Below are 21,965 nucleotides of genomic sequence, written 5' to 3' on the forward strand. Positions count from 1 at the left end.
TTTTTTTTTTAAATCAACTAGCTTTTGCTTACATTCCATTAGAACTGATTATGTCCAGGATTTTAAATCACCTGCAGCTCGCAAACCGTTTGAACTATTGACCTGAAATTTAGTACACATATACTACATGGACGTCTACTGTCTGCTTTCAGTGTGATGATTGACCTCCAAGGTTATTCCTCTTTTTAATTTTTATTTTATTTTATTGTAGAATCAACTCAGCAGCGGCCAGCAAAGCGGCCATGCGGTGCATGCGTACAGGTGCCGTTCTAATTCCCTACCACCTTCGCCGTCATTTCCCCTAACTCTTCATATCTTTAAATCATTTCTGAGGCGGACTGAAGACTTAAGGGCAAACTTAAGTGAAAAATTAAGGAAAACCTACTAAGTAATTGCAACACAAACACTGACTTAATCAGTTTTAACGCAAAAAGATGACGACGAAATAAGAGAAGCAGTGGGTCACTAGGGTGGAGAAAAGAAGAGCTGCTCAGGAAGCAGCAAGCGTATCAACCTCTGAGCAAATGATTGTTAAAAGTTCAGAGAAAGAGTATGAAAACTATGAATGCTCAAGCCAAGTGTATCCACTGTATATTAACCGTGCAATGTGCGGTTACTGGCTGCCTAATAATGCCTTTCATTCTTTTTCTTAAGAATTAACGTCTTACAGAAGATATCGCTCTGACAGCTGCATGACCACTTCCTTTGCATTGCATTTTCTTTTACAAGAAGATTGGATTCAAGTGAAACAAGCTCGGGAAAAAAGAGATTTTTTTTCAGTACTCTTTATTAAAGACATATCTGTGTTTTGCAGGTGTACTGTTCCAAACTTTCTAAAATATATAATGATGCTCTTCACAATTTTTTGAAAGGATTTTACTGACTGCACAACATAAAACAAACCATTGGAACCCGCTCAGCCTATTGTAGGCCACTTGTAGCCTATCACCCAACAATTTACAGTCTTATTCTGATTAATGTTTCCGGAATTTAGAAATCAGCCACCTACCTTTCAAAATTCTTTGTGTTGACTCGTGTGTTGGTCCTTCAATGTAGCCCTTGGTTAAACTGATTGTGTTAGCACCTTTAATTGGTATTGCAGAGTATCATATCTTACATACAGGCTTGTGTTCATCTTGTATTTTATCATTCCCATTTGGCACAAAACCTAAGTATTTCCAGATGCTACTCCAGTTGCCATCTTTGTCAATGAAGCATGCTGGTGAAGTTCCCTTTTTGATTAACACCTGTGTGAGTACGGAAATAGGGCTGCAACTCTAGCCATGCCCATTGGTAGCATCTGAGGCTCAACAGTCAAAAGTCATAGTGAACTAAAAATGCATTTGTAACATAGATTGCAGATTTGATACTATTAAAAATAGTATTTAAACATTTTAAAAATGCTACAATAAATATTTATATTTTCATACTTTTGACAACCCTGTCCAGAACAGTTTGTTGTGCCATTTAAGTTTTATTCACAGTTTACAAGTGTCATTTTAATTAAAAAAAACATAAATAAAATAAAAAAAATATTTTTAACAAACAAACATAACTATTTGTCTTTTCTTCAAAGAAGGAGAAGTAGTTTTAATTATTTGAAAAGTTAGGGCCAGGTCTTGTTTAGCTCACCCCACCACCCACCCAATTTAGGCAGTTCTTAGGGGATAAAAACATGTATGTGAAGTTTCACTGTGCAAAATCAACAAAGAACAGCCCACATAGTTAGTACTTGAAGGCCTGCTGAAACATACATTCACAAACATGTGATATAGCCTACTACAGGTGCCGGTCATAAAATTAGAATATCATGACAAAGTTCATTTATTTCAGTCATTCCATTCAAAAAGTGAAACTTGTATATTAGATTCATTCATTACACACAGGCTGATGTATTTCAAATGTTTATTTCTTTTAATTTTGATGATTATAACTGATAACTAATGAAAGTCCCAAATTCAGTATCTCGGAAAATTTGAATATCAATAAAGTCCAATGCAAAAAAAGGATTTTTAGAAATGTTGGCCAACTGAAAGGTATGAACATGAAAAGTATGAGCATGTACAGCACTCAATATTTAGTTGGGGCTCCTTTGGCCTGGATTACTGCAGCAATGCGGCATGGCATGGAGTCGATCAGTCTGTGGCACTGCTCAGGTGTTATGAGAGCCCATGTTGCTCTGATAGTGGCCTTCAGCTCTTCTGAATTGTTGGGTCTGGTGTATTGCATTCTTCCTCTTCACAATACCTAATAGGTTTTCTATGGGGTTACGGTCAGGCGAGTTTGCTGGCCAATCAAGAACATGGATACCATGGTCCTTAAACCAGGTACTGGTAGTTTTGGTACTTTGTGCAGGTGCCAGGTCCTGTTGGAAAATGAAATCTGCATCTCCATAAAGTTCGTCAGCAGCAGGAAGCATGAAGTGCTCTAAAACTTCCTGGTAGACGGCTGCGATGACCTTGGACCTCAGAAAACACAATGGACCAACTCCAGCAGATGACATGGCACCCCAAACCATCACTGACTGTGGAAACTTTACACTGGACCTCAAGCAATGTGGATTCTGTGCCTCTCCTCTCTTCCTCCAGACTCTGGGACCTTGATTTCCAAAGGAAATGCAAAATTTACTTTCATCAAAGAACATAACTTTGGACCACACAGCAGCAGTCCCGTCGAGACGCTTCTGACGCTGTCTCTTGTTCAAGAGTGGCTTGACACAAGGAGTGCGACAGCTGAAACCCATGTCTTGTATACGTCTGTGCGTGGTGGTTCTTGAAGCACTGACTCAAGCTGCAGTCCGCTCTTTGTGAATCTCCCCCACAGTTTTGAATGGGTTTTGTTTCACAATCCTCTCCAGGGTGCGGTTATCCCTATTGCTTGTACACTTTTTTCGACCACATCTTGTCCTTCCCTTCTTCTCTCTATTAATGTGCTTGGACACAGAGCTCTGTGAACAGCCAGCCTGTTTAGCAATGACCTTTTGTGTCTTGCCCTCCTTGTGCAAGGTGTCAATGGTCGCCTTTTGGACAACTGTCAGGACAGCAGTCTTCCCCATGATTGTGTAGCCTACAGAACTAGACTGAGAGACCATTTAAAGGCTTTTGCAGGTGTTTTGAGTTAATTAGCTGATTAGAGTGTGGCACCAGATGTCTTCAATATTGAACCTTTTCACAATATTCAAATTTTCCGAGATACTGAATTTGGGACTTTCATTAGTTGTCCGTTATAATCATCAAAATTAAAAGAAATAAACATTTGAAATACATCAGTCTGTGTGTAATGAATGAATCTAATATACAAGTTTCACTTTTTGAATGGAATTACTGAAATAAATCAACTTTGTCATGATATTCTAATTTTATGACAGGCACCTGTATATGATCAACACCACTGCCTACACTCATGAACTCTTTTAAGAGTTGCTGAAAAGCAGCATCAAAATAACCTTATACTGTACATTCAGTCTTTTAGTTTATGAACTGACTAAATTGTGAAATTTTAGCTTACTAATAGTGAAAAACTAAGGGTGAATGTAGACTTACTTTTAAAATTGAGCTTCTGACTTTTAATTATGTCATTCTCTAGTAAAAAAAAAGTGGGAGTCAGTTACTGTTGCTATAGGCTGATCTGAACTAATATTGCAAAAAAATTTAAAAAATTAGGTTACATGGATCCATTCATTGTACACTGTTAGGTATAAAGGACAGCCTTGGCTGGCAGTAATTTTTTTTCATTGCAATAAAACAATTTACTGCCAGAACATGGAACAAATTATTTTCTTAATATTAAGTTTATGCCCTTGTATGCAACATGCTTTCACAAAATTTAGCATAAAATAAATACATCAAACTAGGGTGGTACCTAAGAGGGGAAAAAGACAAGTCACTTCAAAGTGAAAAGTGTCTTACTTTCAAGTTTTATTTACACTGACTGCTTATACATGTACATATTAGTCTCTCCCTCTCCCTTCTTTGCCCTGGATCTGTGGATCCACACTGTATTTTAGTCATGTTTCTCAACTCTCCTTACAACAAATGGAAAAAAATAGCACCCATGAGGACACCAAGAGAAATTTACTAATTTAGAATAATCCAATTCAATTAACATCTACTAGATTTGTCAGGAACAGAAAAAGAAACAACCTATTTTTTTATTCATAAACCAAGTTCAAAATGAAGTCTACATAAAGTAGCATCACATAATACATCCCTCAAAAAAACTGACAGAAACAGCCACTTGAAGGGCGTATGGAACTAAACCTTTTAAGGTTGTGAATCTGATTATCTTGAGAAATTCATGCAGTGATGAAAGTTAAAGGCACACTTCTTCAGAAAGAACAGATAGTTACTTGCGTATTCACTGAAGCAAAATAATGTTTCAGTACATAGACTAACTACTCTGTTAATTGCACTTACTAGCTTTATCTAGGGCAGACTTGCATATTCTCACTGTGCCAAATATTTATGCCAGGGCCGGCAGTTTGCAACTGTTTAACTGTCTTCAAGTGTTTTTAGAAACAAAAAACTTATTATCAGTTGTTGTCAGCAAAACCATCCTATTTAAACACAGATCACTCTATTATGAGGTTATTTTTGTTGCTTTCTTCAATCATTAAATTATAAAAATAAGTTGCATTCAAAAATGCAGCACAATTAATGTATTTGATCCATACTAAAAGCGGGTTTCTGTCATAGCAACTCGCAGCTGTCCACCTGCTGGCGAGTTAGCTTTTATGACAAGAAACACAATTTCTACTCCAGTTTAGATTGACAAATGTGCGACTGTACAGGTCAGTAAAATATTGGTTTTAATGTTAAAAATGTATGCATGTTTTGAGTAAAATGGTGCTGAGCTCTGTGATGGCCGGCCGGTGGTTCAGTCCAGCCGGGATGTCCTAGAATGGGAAGAAGGGAGAACAGTATTCTTTTCAGGACACTGCCTACCCCGGGACGCTAGGTGGCAGCTCCCCTGGACAGAAACGGTTCCCCGGATTCCCTCAGGGCATCCTGGGACATGGAGTCCATTTCCTCAGCCCTGCTGGGTGCTGTGGATGCCACCAGGGGGAGCGCTCAAAGAATCTAGGGACTCCTATTCTTGCACAACCCAAAAGGACTTCAGAATCACGAGGACGGAAACCCGCAGTACTTCTGGGCTACTTGAGGACTAAGGATGTGGCGTTTGACCCGTGTGGAAAAATAAAAATACAGGTCAATATCTTGTGCTTGACAAATCTGGTGTACGTGACAGAAAGCATGTTCTATGGTGTATGTGGCAGGAGTCATGCAGACCCTGCATGCTTATAGTGTACGTGATAAGTGCTACTTCTTGTTTCTGGGCTTCTACATGGAAGGCCACGGATGTGGACTCATCGAGCCCCAAAACTAAGGAACTAACAGATGTACTCCACCTTTAGGGTTTGGTAATGCTGATTCAGGCTAATATTTTGAAATACTTGTGTAACTAAAGTCATAAGACAAAAACCCTATAAAAAATCTGGATCACCGACCCCTCCGGGCAGACGAAGGGCAGGTGTCCTAGGACTGTGCTTCTCTGTCATTTAACCTTTGCCTGGTGTGTATGAATAAAAGATTTTACTAACTTTAATCCTATCTCTCTGTCTTCAGTCACAAGAAACAACACCATAGAAAAAGTGTCCACACCCGGAAAAGACAAGGAACACTTATGGGTCAAGGAATATAAAAAGGACTATGGGAAACCCAGCAAGCTGAGCAGGAGTTGGGAGGGTGTGTACCGGAGCTGCTGGGAGTGGAGGATTGTGTTATTGTACTGTGATAATTGATTATTACATTATTATTGGAGAATTGTGGCGAGTGTGGTGCTTTGTGCACTTTATTTGAAGAGATCATCAAAGAATTATTCTGGGTACTTTTACAAGTGTGTCTTGAGCGTCTGTCTGTTGGGTTTCACGGGGCAACAGCCAACCCTAGTGTCCACAGCTCTTTCCACATTCTCTCTTAAGTTGGTGCAAACAGGCTGATGATCGTCCGTCCTCCCTTACCTGGTTGGAAAGGAGCGACCAGTAGAGCAACTTTCAGGTTACACTGAAATTTGCTTTTTCTTTTTTTTTTAGCAGAACAACTGTTCCAAGTTAACTCATCTGTGTGTTGCACATAACTGTTTGTGCAAGAGTTTTGATGGATTATTACTACATACTTATTTAGGTGTAACCTAAGGCTTAAGATATTAAGGTTGCTTTTGAAAAACTGAAAAATTGCAGACAAGCATCAAGAATTTGAAATTAACAAAGAGATTAACTCAGGTATTGTAGTTGTCATTTGACCAAGTATCAGAATGCACAATATATGTGATATAAGTGACTTTGACCAATGCATGATTGATCTCATCATCTCAGAAACAGCTACCCTCTTGAGACTGTCGTGCACTAATTTTGACAGCTTACAGAAAATACTATGATAAAAAACCTTCTGTGTGTGAAAACACCTTGTTAATAAGGGAAGTCAAAGGAGAATGGCCATACTCTTTCAAATTATCAGCAAGGATACAAATGCTCAAATAACAGCACTTTACAGCACTAATGTGGAGACGTCCCTGAATGCACAATGCATCACACATTGAAGTGGAGGGGCTACAGATTACAGAAGTAAAAGACTGTGCCAGATTTTACTCATGTTAACTAAGAACTGGAAGAACGTGTCTACAGTAGACAGGAGGTCAACAAAATTCAATTTCTGAAAATTGGTTAAACATTAACTGTTCTGGTAAATCTTGATTTCTGCTGCAACATTCAAGTGGTACAGTCAAAAATTTAAGTAAATAACATGAATCCTTGGACTCATCCTGCTTTGTATCTTTAGGTACAGCCTTCTGATGGCAATTTAATGGTGCAGGAATTTTTTAGTAAACATTAGGCCCCAAATATCAACTGACAGTTATCTGAATGTCACAGAATACTCTATCTAAACATTGATGCCAACCATGAACACCCTTTTACAGCCACAGGCTAACCCAGCAACAAATTGATCACATCACAAGACACACATCAGGCTGGTTTCACAAACAAGATACCGACTTCAGATCTCAATCCAACCAGTTGGAATAAAATACAAAAGGAATGCTTTCAACAATTTGCTGAATCCATGTCTCAAAGATTTTGGACAGTCCTAGAGGCAAAATACAGTTCAACTTGGTACAATAGGTGTATCTAAAAGACACTATTTATTATAACCAATAGACCTATAACTCAATCCTCTTCACAAAATTCTACACAGAAGACATAAACATTTTGTCTCCTCCATCATTCATCTGTGCAATGAGAAAATAAAACTGGTAGGTCCAAAGACAATTCACTTGAGCCAAAGTAGAATTAAAAACTCAATAAAAACACAGCCAGTCCAACAGTTAGCCTGTGGATACAATGCTATGTTTCACACACAAGACATAAACAAAACCAAGTCTTTTAAAACTAACTTTTTATGTTACATAAACCACTGATCACATTTTAGTGAGTCATCTGGGAATACTAATTATAACATAGTGGATGATTTTATTTTTAATATAATATAATAAGTTTCACCAAGTTATCCTGTTTTATGACCTAACAGTGAATTTTCTGCTCAGACACACTCAAAGGTCATCTAAAGACCATAGCATTAAAACAAGTGAAGTTCAGAGTACATCTGCTTGAACTTCACTTTTGTAGAGTGATCTCAGCATATCTTTGTTTCCCTGCTTTTCATTTCCATTTTCATTTGATTTGTTGACCTTTGTGCCTTATTTAACGGAACATGTGCCCATGTGTGGTAGCTTCTACCATTTTGTGAACCAATTTATCATGGGTTTTGTCAAATCAAAATAAATATAACACGCATTATCCTTGCATTTTACTCATATGTAACATTCAGAAATTAACTGACAGCTAGCAAAAATTGTAATCGGTTAAATGATTTAGACAAAAGACCACATATATTTAGTGATTAATAGATTTTTGATGCATTGCTTTTCATTACAGAAGATCATTACCCATCATTCAGTTTTTAACCCACTTCAGTTCAGTCACAAGCTTACCCACATCTTGAGATTTGAAGTTATACGTAATTGTTTAAGTTTTTTTTTTTAATAAACTTACAGGTTATTATGACTTACAATAAAGAAAGAATCAAATGAGCACATGCAATATTACACTGCTGCACCACAATGATGTTAACTTTTTTTAAATCAACTAGCTTTTGCTTACATTCCATTAGAACTGATTATGTCCAGGATTTTAAATCACCTGCAGCTCAAAACCGTTTGAACTATTGACCTGAAATTTAGTACACATATACTACATGGACGTCTACTGTCTGCTTTCAGTGTGATGATTGACCTCCAAGGTTATTCCTCTTTTAATTTTTATTTTATTTTATTGTAGAATCAACTCAGCAGCGGCCAGCAAAGCGGCCATGCGGTGCATGCGTACAGGTGCCGTTCTAATTCCCTACCACCTTCGCCGTCATTTCCCCTAACTCTTCATATCTTTAAATCATTTCTGAGGCGGACTGAAGACTTAAGGGCAAACTTAAGTGAAAAATTAAGGAAAACCTACTAAGTAATTGCAACACAAACACTGACTTAATCAGTTTTAACGCAAAAAGATGACGACGAAATAAGAGAAGCAGTGGGTCACTAGGGTGGAGAAAAGAAGAGCTGCTCAGGAAGCAGCAAGCGTATCAACCTCTGAGCAAATGATTGTTAAAAGTTCAGAGAAAGAGTATGAAAACTATGAATGCTCAAGCCAAGTGTATCCACTGTATATTAACCGTGCAATGTGCGGTTACTGGCTGCCTAATAATGCCTTTCATTCTTTTTCTTAAGAATTAATGTCTTACAGAAGATATCGCTCTGACAGCTGCATGACCACTTCCTTTGCATTGCATTTTCTTTTACAAGAAGATTGGATTCAAGTGAAACAAGCTCGGGAAAAAAGAGATTTTTTTTCAGTACTCTTTATTAAAGACATATCTGTGTTTTGCAGGTGTACTGTTCCAAACTTTCTAAAATATATAATGATGCTCTTCACAATTTTTTGAAAGGATTTTACTGACTGCACAACATAAAACAAACCATTGGAACCCGCTCAGCCTATTGTAGGCCACTCGTAGCCTATCACCCAACTAGATCTACATCAAAGAGACATTACTTCTTTCCATCTTACTAATGTATATTAAGTAATGACCATGCTAATTAATTATTGATTTTATTCGGTCATAACTCCTGTAATAGTCAAGTGACTATGCCATAATACAAACATTATGCTATTGGCTGTGTTGTTATGTTGGTAAAGTTATGAATTTAGTATACTGAATATTTGTTTATTCTGAGAAGCCAGTGCCTAAACCTAGATCTAGACCTATAAATAGTTTTGCAATGTATTAAAACAATAATCAAACATATAAACTGCAACATGCACAAAAAATGTATGCAGATTATAAATCACTGTTCTCATATACTATCACAAAAAAGCAAAAGATGCAGACTTCTGACCCTCAGAAGTTATATAGCAGCACAATAATTCACAAATGAAGAAACCCAATATGGTAATTTCTCTATATGAACCAAGTTACCACTCACACTGAAAAAGTCTGAATTCATGCAGCATCTTCACTATTTAGGTAGCAAATATAAAATGATGTATGCAAATAACAAATAGAATTTTTTAGACACAAAGTGTCATGAAAGGTGTCATTTTGCTTGGCTTTTCTCTTTAGACACAGAATGAATAGTATTTGAAACGGTACCATATGCTGCATTAGTTGTTAACAGAGCAACCCGGATAAAATGTCAATAATTAACTTTGTAGTGGCATTCCCTCATCTGATGCCATTATGCACACTACGGTATGGAAGACACCAAATTGTCAACTAATCCATGCTGGATTGCAAGATAGAATTCCATGGGTTTTAAGCAGATTTTTAAGGAACTTAAGAGTGTTAATACTTGTAACCCAGAACAACAGTTAGCAGAGAGTGACAGGTGTGGTATGAGTAAAAAAGGGGGAAAAGGAGAGAATTTTAATAAAAAGTAAACATAATAAGATGAAAAGAATCAAGGACCCAAGTACACAACATAGTACCACCCCCAGATGGAACTATACAACTGCTGACACCCTTTCCAAATGATAGATCCCAAAACTCATTTTGCTTTTTCCAGAGCGAGACTGGTTATTATAGTCTCTCTAATACCTGCTTTCTCTCTGTCTCTCTATATACACACACATACTTACAGTAAAAGAAAATTAACATATTTATTTATGAAAGGTTAAATTATTACTTTCAATGTCTATTCATCTTTTGAACTTCTTCAGCACGGACGTGTAGTGAGTCTATGTGACATAAACACATGAAGAATAGTGCAGTGTATAGTGATGGGCAGAAACTCATTTTGACCGGCTCTATATAGAGCTGCCAGCTAACTAAAAAGTAGGTCCTTGGTCTTTGGAAGAACACAGAATCTCAGTATTAAACCTGTGTCAAGAAAGTCACAATACAAAAACAATGTTGTCCAGAACCACGACTCAAAGGTTAAAGTGCTATACGGTGTCAATGCAATCATTGCATTAAACAAATACCTACAGTATATATCCGAGTACAGGGTAGTTCTTAATAAAAGAGGACAAATAAAAAGGCCCATTACATTATAATAAATGATGATATGTAGAATTATTACTTAGAAACTTACTATGCATCCAATGTTTGCTTTGCAGTGTTCTTGACTTTTAATTAGCTGCAGTGGTTTATTTTTTTTTTTATTTCTGAAAAGAAGTTACATAAAGGGTTCGCTTCCCGGGTCCTCCCTGCGTGGAGTTTGCATGTTCTCTCCATGTCTGCATGGGTTTCCTCCGGGTGCTCCAATTTCATCTCGCAGTCCAAAGACATGCAGGTGCACTGGCGATCCTAAATTGTCCCTAGTGTGTTCTTGGTGTGTGTGTGTGTGCGCGCCCTGCGGTGGGCTGGCACCCTGCCCGGGGTTTGTTTCCTGCCTTGCGTACTGTGTTGGCTGGGATTGGCTCCTGCAGACCCCGTGACCCTGTAGTTAGGATGTAGCGGGTTGGATAATGGATGGATGGAAGTTACATAAAAGGTGGAATAATATTTACATTCCTATGCTGTTCTTTACTTCCTTAAAAATGCTTAAATAACCTATTATTGTGCTATATATGAAAAAAACTCTACACAACTATGGATATTTAACAGAAATTACCTTAGGGGAGCATTGAGATGATAAGTAAGTAAAGACAAACTCATTGCTGTTTTCCGAGTTCCCCCCTTTTAATATAGGAAAAGTATGTATATATTCACTATCTGCATTAATGACAGCAAGTGAAAGGTGAACTCCAATTCTGAATTAGATGTTAAACTTTTACCTCTTGGATGTTTATGGAATTGGACTAAAATTAAAATTCTCAGCTTCAGTTCCAATCTGTATACTGTAACTGTGATTAAGTCAGGTCACTTACCTACCCTACAGATATAACTCTGTAAAACATAATACTCCAAAAATGACACAAGACAGTGTATACTACTGAACATCATGAACAATGACATGCCAATAAAACTGCTTCAATATCAAAATTAAATTAATGAATTACAAAAATGAAATTCTGAACTCAGTAAAGGACTCTACATCTTAAAATAACAGAATAAAATAGAAAAGAAATTTGAAAGTACTTAAAGAAACTGAGAACCAGAACATCATGAATCTAAATAACAGAGAGATACAATAAGATACATAATCATTACTAGGATATGAACATGGGTTTTAGGGAAAGCTGGCATATTACCTGGAAGAAATGTTTTTCTGCAGTAAGCACTGCAAGGAGTACCTGAAGAAGTGAGGAATTTATCTGCAAAGTGTTGATACATTTCTGTGATACAAGGGAGCTTGTTAGAAATATCTCAATAAGCACTAAAAAAATGGATGAATGGGATTATTTGCGGTATGCCTAAATAATAATGGTAAGTTTTTAGTAGTACAGTGTATAAGGGAGTACAAACAAAACAAAGCTGAACTAAAAGTTTAGTATGCCATCTTTAGGATAATGTTTATTAACTAACACATTGGACAATAAACCATAAGCATCCTGAAAGTCACCACGGACTTACTGTCTGACTCAGAGTAACTAACTTTAGCGGTAGTAGAAATATGTCAGTAATTACCCTGTGCATTTCCAATTTAAGCGGTTTTGGAAAATTAAATGTGCTCAACAAGTACAATACAAAGCAAGATGGTTTTAATCAATTAATTTGATATATAATATCAAACCATCAAATGGTATAAATAATATCAAAAAAATCATGATAAAAATCATAGATGTGCTCCAGAGAGCTTAAAGCATTTATTTGGCATTTGCAAATATACCCTAAAGGTAGACAGGAGATGTGCCTATGTGGCTTAGCAATAAAATGAAGTTATTTAGGCCATAAAAGTTTCCTTAACATTATGCATATCAGTGATGCCCAGATATACTGTAGCCTTGCATTAACAATGTTTTACTAAGATTGTGCAAATATATTACCCCACTATCATCCACCCACTTTCCAAAGTTGCTTCATCCCAAGGTTGCGGAGTTGCAGGAAAGCTGCAGCCTATACCAGAAAGCGAAGGGCTTGAGGTAGGAACAATACCTGAAAAGGAGGCATGTCCATCACAGGGATAAAAATATTTTATGCATTTCGTAATATTTGTTATAAAGGATGTATCTGTGGTGCACTGATGTACTGAACCAAGGGGGTTATTTGGTCAGCACGGAGGTGCTCTTTGTGCCAGCAGCCACACCACTTGTGCTTCAAAACAGGTAATCCACCTGTAGCTAAGCATGTCCGGATCAAGCTAATTCTTGGATGGGAGACCATCTAGGAAAAGCTTAAGCTGCTGCTGGATGAGGTGTTGGTGAGGTGCTTACCCTGTGGTCTGTGTACAGATCCAAATGCCCCAGAGAGCAGTGACAGGAACACTGTGCGGAAAAAAATAGTGTCATCTTCCAATTGAGACATAAAATCAAAATCCTAACCAGCTGTGGTCATAAAAGATTTCTGGACACCTTCTAAAAAGAGCAGCTAAATTGCCCACCATGGTTTTGTCCATTCTGGCCTCCTAGTCATCTCGTCTCCAACTGATTATCACTCTGTCTGGTGAGTGCACTGGCACTACCAATAGTTGCCGCTGCATCATCCAGGTGGGATGTTACACATTGATGGTAGTCAAAACAGTTTCCTACTGTCTATGTAAAGCACTTTGAGGAAGTTAGAAAAGCACCACATAAATGTAACTAATTATTATTGGGATTGTTTTTTACCAAGCCGAGATTAGCCTACACTGATATGACCTTGTTATATATTTTGAAGGATGTGCAGATATGCCTTAATAATAATGGGTTCTGAGGGATGTTTAGATACACCCAGTAACTACAGAAAGGTAATTATGGTTGCACAGATTTACCTCTGGAATGATTTTTAAGACTTGAATAGATTTGTTCAAGTAGGTAACTGTTGCTGGGCTGAATAGGATTTTTTAGGAGAACCCCAGTGGTGCTTCACCTGCCGGTTGCACTTTGCTATCAAAAAGCAAAAAATTACATAAGGAGGTGGAGGAGTAGAAGAAGAAAGAGAAGAAGAAGAAAGTATTTGCTATTCTCCACTTACTTTCGTCCTTCCGTTTATTTTGTAGCTGCCCAACTTGCCGTTACAGTGTCTGACGAGATCGTCCATGCGGCTCATAAGAAAGCTGATTTTCTCGCAGCCAGGCTCCTTACCCTCGATCCAGGTGATTTTATCTCCCCGGATGTCCTTGGATGAATCGCTTTTCTGACTGACTAGCTGGCCATCCGTAAACCTGCCTGTCTGGTAGAGGGCTTTCACCTCTCTGAGGATGCTGTCACCAACCTCATCTCCTAGAAACGTGTCCACCACGCAGATGCCGTGCTTGTTCATAGAGGGCACGATGCACTCCATGGCCAGTTTCTGGGGATGAGTTCTCGTCTGACCATTGGGCTTAAGGTGATTGCTGACGGGCCGAAGAGCGCTGCCACCCGAGCTCTCAGGAGGAGTGGCACGATGGTGTGCCCGCTCCGCACTCCCTTCCTCCGGTCCAGCAGGCTTGCCCTTTCCATCGCTCGTGCTCTGCCAACACTCCGCCTCCTTACACACCAGCTTGTGTTTCTTCCAGTCCTGTTTTTGGTGCTCCTTGCTACAGTAGAAAGAGTTTCTGCAGCGACCACACTTAAGCAGATTCTCCATCTTTCCGCAGAGCTCGCAGTATTGGCGGTCCCGGTCCGTATGGACACTTTCGCCGGCCATACTCCTGAAGAATTGTCGCTACTAAGCCTTTAAATGCCGGGCTGTCACACGCCGCTGCTGCAAACTTTGCAAGTGACCCAAGGCGTACGTAACATAAAAGACAGCCTTCTCCCCTCGACAGCCGTACACTTTCATCACCAGCCACCCGCAGCGATCCCTCGGCCCTCAGGAGTTGGCCAGGCGGGTCGGCGACAAGCCGAGTGCGTTCCCGCCGCCGCCTTTCGGACTTCACACCCGAGCCCACGTACCAGCCTGACAGACACACATGGCGCCGCTTGACTAATCCGTAGCTCACGTCCTCCAGTAAAGCGAGCTGCTGACGTCACGGGGGTAGGAGGCGGACTCCGAGAGGAGGCGGAGCGAGGGTAGACGGTCGCACTTTTACTGGCACGGTGGGTGGGTTGGCAGTGGTTGCCATTAACGGGGTACTTATAATTTTTTTGTTCCGAAAAAACACAAAATTCTCAAGCCTGTGTTAAGGGAGGCCGTTGCGAAATTATTTCCTAAAATGCAGTCGAGTAATGAAACGAGCAGCGGAAACTTTTAATTCGCCAATAATAGGATCATCAAGATGAAGCTGTTCTTCGGTTTGCTTTTTTAAATGCATATTTTTTAAATTAAGTAAATTCTTTCATTAAAATAACAAGAGAACGAGTTAAGGCAACCGAAGAGATTTTAGGGCGTTGAACTTTCAGAAACCGTTCAATTTTTTTATCAATTAATAACCTTACATCGCTGACAGTTAAAAGAGACCAGATTGACTCGAGGAGTATTACTTTCCACGATGTTCGTGGGTTATTAAAAAAACAAACTTGCAGAAAAAAATACCTTTGATACAGAGCTGACGTTAACTATTGGAAAAAAGAACATTCTTAGAGTATCATAACACTAAGTTGTGAATGTTGCTGTCAGATATAGACGGTTATGTATATGTTCCCCATTTCAGGACAAGTCGTAGGTACTGGGCTCAAGTAGTCTACTGAGACATAAGTGAAGTCAAGTCTAGTGGTTTCATTGTCACATTATCCATACACAGTATTGTGACATATAGTGGCACAAAATAACATTTCCCAAGACCGTGATGCAACATATGGATAAACAGCGCAAGTACAAGACAAGTGAAAAACTATATAATAAATTAATAAATAATTAATAAATGAGTAGATCGTCCATCCATCCATTTTCCAACCCGCTGAATCCGAACACAGGGTCACGGGGGTCTGCTGGAGCCAATCCCAGCCAACACAGGGCACAGGGCAGGAACCAATCCTGGGCAGGGTGCCAACCCACCGCAGGACACACACAAACACACCCACACACCAAGCACACTCTAGGTCCAATTTAGAATCGCCAATCCACCTAACTGGCATGTCTTTGGACTGTGGGAGGAAATCGGAGCGCCCGGAGGAAACCCACACAGACACGGGGAGAACATGCAAACTCCACGCAGGGAGGACCCGGGCGAACCCGGATCTCCTAACTGCAAGGCATCAGCGCTACCAAGCGCTACCACTGTGCCACCGTGCCGCCCTGAGTAGATCGTAATAAATTGAAATAAATAACAACTAATAATAAAAACATTAGTAACAAATGTAACAAGTGTACTGCATACGAATAGACTACTAGGTGCAGATGTGAGGGGATTCGGGCATCACAAACTTAAGAGTCTGAAAGATCCAGGGGTAGAAGCTGTTGCAGAACCTGGCATATATGGTTGCCAGGGCAAGTAAATAGTGTCCTCTTGGTACTGGCATTCCTAAAGTTAAGTAAAGTTAAGGTACAGAAAAATTGTCAAAATAAAACCGCTTATCAAGAAACATTTCAGTGTTTTTTTTTTTTTTTTTGGTTTTTTTTTGCAGAACCAAGTTTATTCCAAGTAACTAATTCCCAAAAATGAAAATTTTATACAAAGGTGTCTATTGCTGTTTTAAGAGATGAGGACAAACTTCAATCTAACCAGGAGAGGAGAAAGGGGAAGGAAAAGATGCACATATTCATAAGAGGATAAGTAATATACAATAAGAGACCATAGCTAAGTTTGTCTTTCTTAAATACAAGTGTCATCTGTAATAGTGAAAAGGTGATTCTGAAATGTTGACCATAATACGCTTTTCCAGCCATCTTCCATCAAATGTCTGTTTTTTCTGTTCATTTTAACCTTTTCTTTTTATTTGACAGTTTCATATAGAGTACACCTTTTTCTTTGCAACTCTGTCCATAAGGCCAGCATCCTTGAGTCATCTTTTCTCTTTTCAAAAATCTGCAGCCATCTGTAGTTAGTCTGAATGTTTTCCCATGTTTCAGTAGTTTTCTTTCCACATTTTAAAGAATGCTTTGTTGTTGATTGGTGTTACTTGATCATCCTTGTGCATGTCTATGCAGTAGTAATTATGTGTTGCAATTGAGTAATGTCATATTTAAGGATGTTTTCTGCCATGTTCCAATTGTTGTTTGAATAGATTCAAAACTCAATAATATGACTGAAGTTTTCTCTGAAAAATAGACTAAATGTCTTAAAGTATAAATCAGCATGTGCAACCATATAATGCATACATTTTTCTGTAAGCCTAACATCTCCTCCACTTCAGTTCACTAGTTGCAATAAGGACACTGTAAATTTAACCTTTTAAAGGAAGCAAGGTAGTCTTAACAGCATCATTGGCCCCAGGGCAAAGTAGCGTGCTGGGCCTCCTGTTTTGACAGCAAAACAGAAACATACATAGGCATCAGAAACATTGTAGGCCCCTGTGCTCCTTGGATCTCCAGCCAGTGCCCATTGTGTGCATATGTTAAGATGGCCCTGTAGGGAAGGGTGGGTGAATCATTGAGTGTGCATTGTGACAGGCTGGTACAATATCCAAGATTGGTTTTACACCTAATACTCAATTAATTTCAATTCAATTCAGTTTGTATTTTTGAATATAGCTCTTCACTGAGTGCAGACACAGAGAACTGTGAGGAATTCTCAGGTAAAGTGAAAATATAGATTTTACAAATTATTAACTATAGAATTAGTACACATATAGATACAGATTTGTTAAAACCCACCAAAAACAAACTAGGAATAATTAACATAAATGGAAAACAACAATATCAGTCCATTAATTAATTGTTGGACTATTAAACTAACAGTACTGCTGGAATAGGCATCAACTCCCTGTAGGTCTTTTGAATTATTTTATTTTAAAGTAATTAGCACAGTCCTTAAAACTGCTGCCTCCACAACACCACTGTCCATTGACCAAATCCTACTCCAGATACGTCTGTGCAGATTTTTCATATCCTCTACACAACTGTAACTGTTCATTTACTTTGCATACTGTTTTACTCTCAAAGGTATGCAGACCAGGTTGTCTTCTCACCATGCCTAACTGAAATAAGTCCCTTCAGAAAGTGAATGAATGATTACTGCAAGTTCTTGTTTGCTTTGCAGAGGTGCTGAATGCTCTTTAACTCTGCTGGAGTTTATTTAACTGTTTTGCTCTGTTTTATGAATCTTGGACCAATATATAGGAACTTGTGCCTGTGTGTAAAATAGGTTTTATTTGTAGAAATCATACCTTAATGTTGACATATTTTAAAATACATCATCATGAGACACTTTGCATAACAAATACAGTAAGGATACATATTAAACAGTAAAAACAGCAGATTTCAATAACATTATACTTGTATGACTATCATATCATAATCAGGGAACAACAGAGAGATATAATGGAGTAGATGATCAACCCAGGGTAACAGTATGGTATTATTAGGATTAGTACAGTTGGTACCAAAGAGGGGAATACAAATTCTCTTACAGTCAAGTTGACAGAAATAAAAGAGGGAAAAAGTAAGTACTCAAGTCTTATAACTGTAAAAGTTAAGGACTAGTATCATTTTATTGCATTTTTTCATTTAACAGACATTGCAAAAGGTAGACTTTTTATAACATTGCAAGATACTGAGAAATTAATGTATGCTTTTTTTTAACTTAGTTACTGTAATGCACTCCTAACATGACTACCTAAGAAAGAGAGAAATCAGCTGCATCTACTACAGAATGCAACAGCAAGAAATCCTAACCAGAAAAAGAAAAGCTGAGTATATCTCACCAGCTTTAGCATAATTTACAATGGTTACTTGATTTTAAAATACTATTTATCCTCTGTAGTAAAAGGATTACTGTCCACTATATGTGTACAGTTTATCTGTTTCTATCTTATGTTTTTGTCATTCCTAAAGATGGAATATCACATACATTTTTAGTAATAAAGTGCATTGCATTTGTCATTCCAATAGATGGTGCATCACAAAACTTAACACTGGTTTTACAAATCCTATACCAAATGGCATATAGCAGAGACATGGTGCACTGCAAACATTAACACTGATGTCTGTGTTGTCTAGTCAGATTTCAACCCATCTTAGATAGTAGCACAGTAAGTGGTATATAAAGCTCTAAATAGTGTTGCTCCTTCTTATATTTTTGAATGCCTGTCCCCTTACTTTCCCACTTATAACTTTTGGTTTTCTAATAGTGGCTTGCTTATTATACCAAGAGCTGGGTATAAAAGAAGAGGTAAAGAGGCCTTTTCCTGTTATGCACCAAAAATCTGAAATGCTTACCAGAGATGTGCCAGATTAATACTGTGGAACATTAAACAAAAAAAAAAAAACTTATAAAAACCCACTTGCTTAATTAGGTTTTCTTAAGGGCCTTTCATAGGTGTCACCTGTGATGTTGGAATTTAAGTAGATACTCCAACTGTCAATAAGCCCCACTTCATCTCATCCCCTAGGATGAAGCTTAAAAAACAATAAGGAACTGCACATTTATGATAGGTAGAATACCCAGTGGGGTCTGAATGGTCCTTTGGCCTTGAAACTGCAGGTTTTTTTTCTTCTCTAGAATCTCACCCATGGAGTTTTTTTTTTATTGTTTCTGTCCTTCCCAGGAATCTCACCATACTATTGGACTTATCTATAGAGACTTAAAAAATATCTGTATATAAGGCCTTTTCTATTACTTGTATATCTATGTTACGTAGGTGTGTAATTTATTCTTTATTATTTTTTGGCATTTATTCATTCTTATATTTATCTATTTCTAATTTGTTTTTCTTCTTTTGTAATTTTTTCTTTGACATTTTCTAAAGCACTTTGAGATACATCCTATATATGAAAATGCGCTATAGAAATGCACGTTGTTGTTGTTAAGCAGAATATGAGAAACTCCACAAATTAAGCTTTACCCACTGACTTAGGGAATGGGTTCCAAATTGTAGGAGCTGTAAAGCTGAACGAGCATTCATAGAGAGTTGCAAAACATTAGTTTGTAATTGTGAAAAGATTAACATCAGAGGATCTCAGTTGTCAGAGAGGTTGGTCAGATGCAAGTAATGTTGACAGCCATAATACAGGGTGTTGAAATTACCAGCTTTGTCAATCAGAAGAAGAGTTTTGAACTTAAACTGATAACATTCAGACAGCCAGCATAGTTGAGTTAGATGTGCTCATTGCGCTTGGTCCACGTCAGAACTCTGGAATCAACATGTTGAACTTGTTGCAGCTGGTTGATTGTTAGTACAAGCAGATATTTTAAAAGAAAATTGCACTTGATCCATTTTAGAGGAGATGAAGGCATGAAAGTAGTGCTGTGTCAGAGGAGGAGAGGAAGAGATGGAATCTGCTAATGTTCCTTAAGTGCTAAAACAATGTTTTGACAAGCGTAGAGATGTAGCAGAGCACTTTTAAGAACTATTCCAAGGTTAGTAAGAATGTGTGAAGAAATCAAACTTTAATGGTTGAATGGATGATCCCGCCTATCATATTTGCATTTCCCTTATATATGGATGTTAAAAGTTAGCGGACATCCATTCAGATATATTGTTTTGAATAACAATGAGTTGTCTAAGTCCATATTGCAATTGTGAGAGACTTTCATGTAGAAGCTGATTAACATCCACATAGGAGTGAAACCTTAGGTCATGGCAGCCAATTAATTATCCCAGAACTTCCAGAATAAAGCTCAAAAAATAGCTTAGAAAGAGATCAGTTAGGCCACATGGTCTTTCACTATGCATTCCCAAAGATTTCATGGATCAGCTAACCCATGTATTTGTAGACATCTTCAGCCCTCTCCATCTTCCTGCTCCTGTCTGCCATACATCATTACAGAAACGTTCATAATGCAGCAGGTCAAGGAAATCAAAGTGACATACCTTAATGACTATTGTGTACTGGTGCTCACGTCTGTGGCCATGGAATGCTTATGAAGGCTAATAATAATTCATATGGGCGGTTCTGTTCTGGTTTCCTTTGGATATCAAAGTTTAAAGTCAGTAGATGACGCCATCTCTTTGTGTATATAAATTGCCTTTGAATTCTTTAACAGGAAAGGCATATGTGTGAAGATGCTTTTTGTTAATTACATCTTGCCTTCAATATATTACAGTTGTGCGCTCCTAACTGGATATAAATTTCCTAATAGAAAGAACACAGGCAGTAAAGATAATCAGCAAACCCTTATCCATTTCCATCTCTTTTTCTAACTTTCACAGCCAGATTGGTGTTTCAGGGTGTGAAAGCTGAAGCCAGCAGGAAATGGAGTTGCAACACCCCATACAACAGATTTTGTCTGGCAATGAAATTTTTCTGTAAAACATCTTGTGATATAATGTTAACACTGATTGATTCACAGTGGTGGCGCCACAAACAATGGTTAACTCTGATATCTCAGTGTCCCAGGGGACTGGGTTTGAATCTCAGTGTGGTTACTCTCTGTGTTGAGTGTTTCTTGTGTACATGGCTATTTGTTCTTGTTTTTCACTTCCCAAATATATAATTAATTGTTTTTTATAAACTGTGCTGTGAAAGAGTATGCCATATCTTGAACTGGTCCTGTTCTTGGAAATAGTTGGTGCCTTATGTTAATTGTTGCCAGGATAGTCTCTGGTTCTCAACAAAACTAATAAGGTCTTAAGTAAATGGATGAAGCAAAGGATGACTGAGAGACTAAAATTATGGCTCCTCTCTACAATAACCCCACAGTTAACAATCTTAAATTGAATCTTTAACATTTTGTTTTTGCCACTGTTGTGTAATTTCTGATGCTGAGATCAATTAAGCTTATTACCTCATTTATCTGCCCATATGGGCATCACAGTGGTTGGCACTGGTGCATCCATTATCCTCAGGTCAAATAAGTTTTCTTTATAGAATTTGCACACTCTTCCAATGCCTGTTTGAATTACTGTCTTCTGTGTAGTATTTGTATCTCACATAACCAAACAATTGTTTTAGGGTGAGTGTGAAAATGAGTGTGTGCATGAGTAGACTTTGTGATGGACTCTCTTATGCTCAATGCTATCAAGACAGACCCTGGTGCTTCAGGAACCTTATCAGGATTAAGCAGGTTTGACATTGTTTATTTGTACAGTAGATTCAGAAAGTATTCAGGTACCTTCACTTTCCACATACATTATTGTATTGTTGATATATTTTTAAGTGGGGAAATCTACCATTTTTGCACATCTATTTGTAATTAATAACTCATAATGGCAAAGTGAAAACATGCTTTCATAAAGGTTTGCAAACTTTTTAAAAATCAAAACTGAAGTCTCTAATTCATATAAGTATTCAGACTCTTTGCTGTAGAAAGAGCTT

General features: G+C 38.0%; 1 protein-coding gene across 1 annotated transcript in view; it reads right to left on the reverse strand.

Annotated features, from left to right (window-relative positions):
- Window positions 1-14,604, reverse strand: part of egln1a (egl-9 family hypoxia-inducible factor 1a) — a 157,105-nt gene extending 142,501 nt beyond the window's left edge. The window contains exon 1 of the mRNA XM_039737824.1: window positions 13,662-14,604. Within this exon, the coding sequence (XP_039593758.1) occupies window positions 13,662-14,315 (654 nt within the window). The 5' untranslated portion in view covers window positions 14,316-14,604. The remainder of the gene's footprint in view (window positions 1-13,661) is intronic.
- Window positions 14,605-21,965: the final 7,361 nt, after the last annotated feature.

This window comes from Polypterus senegalus, chromosome 16 (assembly GCF_016835505.1).
Source record: "Polypterus senegalus isolate Bchr_013 chromosome 16, ASM1683550v1, whole genome shotgun sequence".
NCBI lineage: Eukaryota > Metazoa > Chordata > Cladistia > Polypteriformes > Polypteridae > Polypterus > Polypterus senegalus.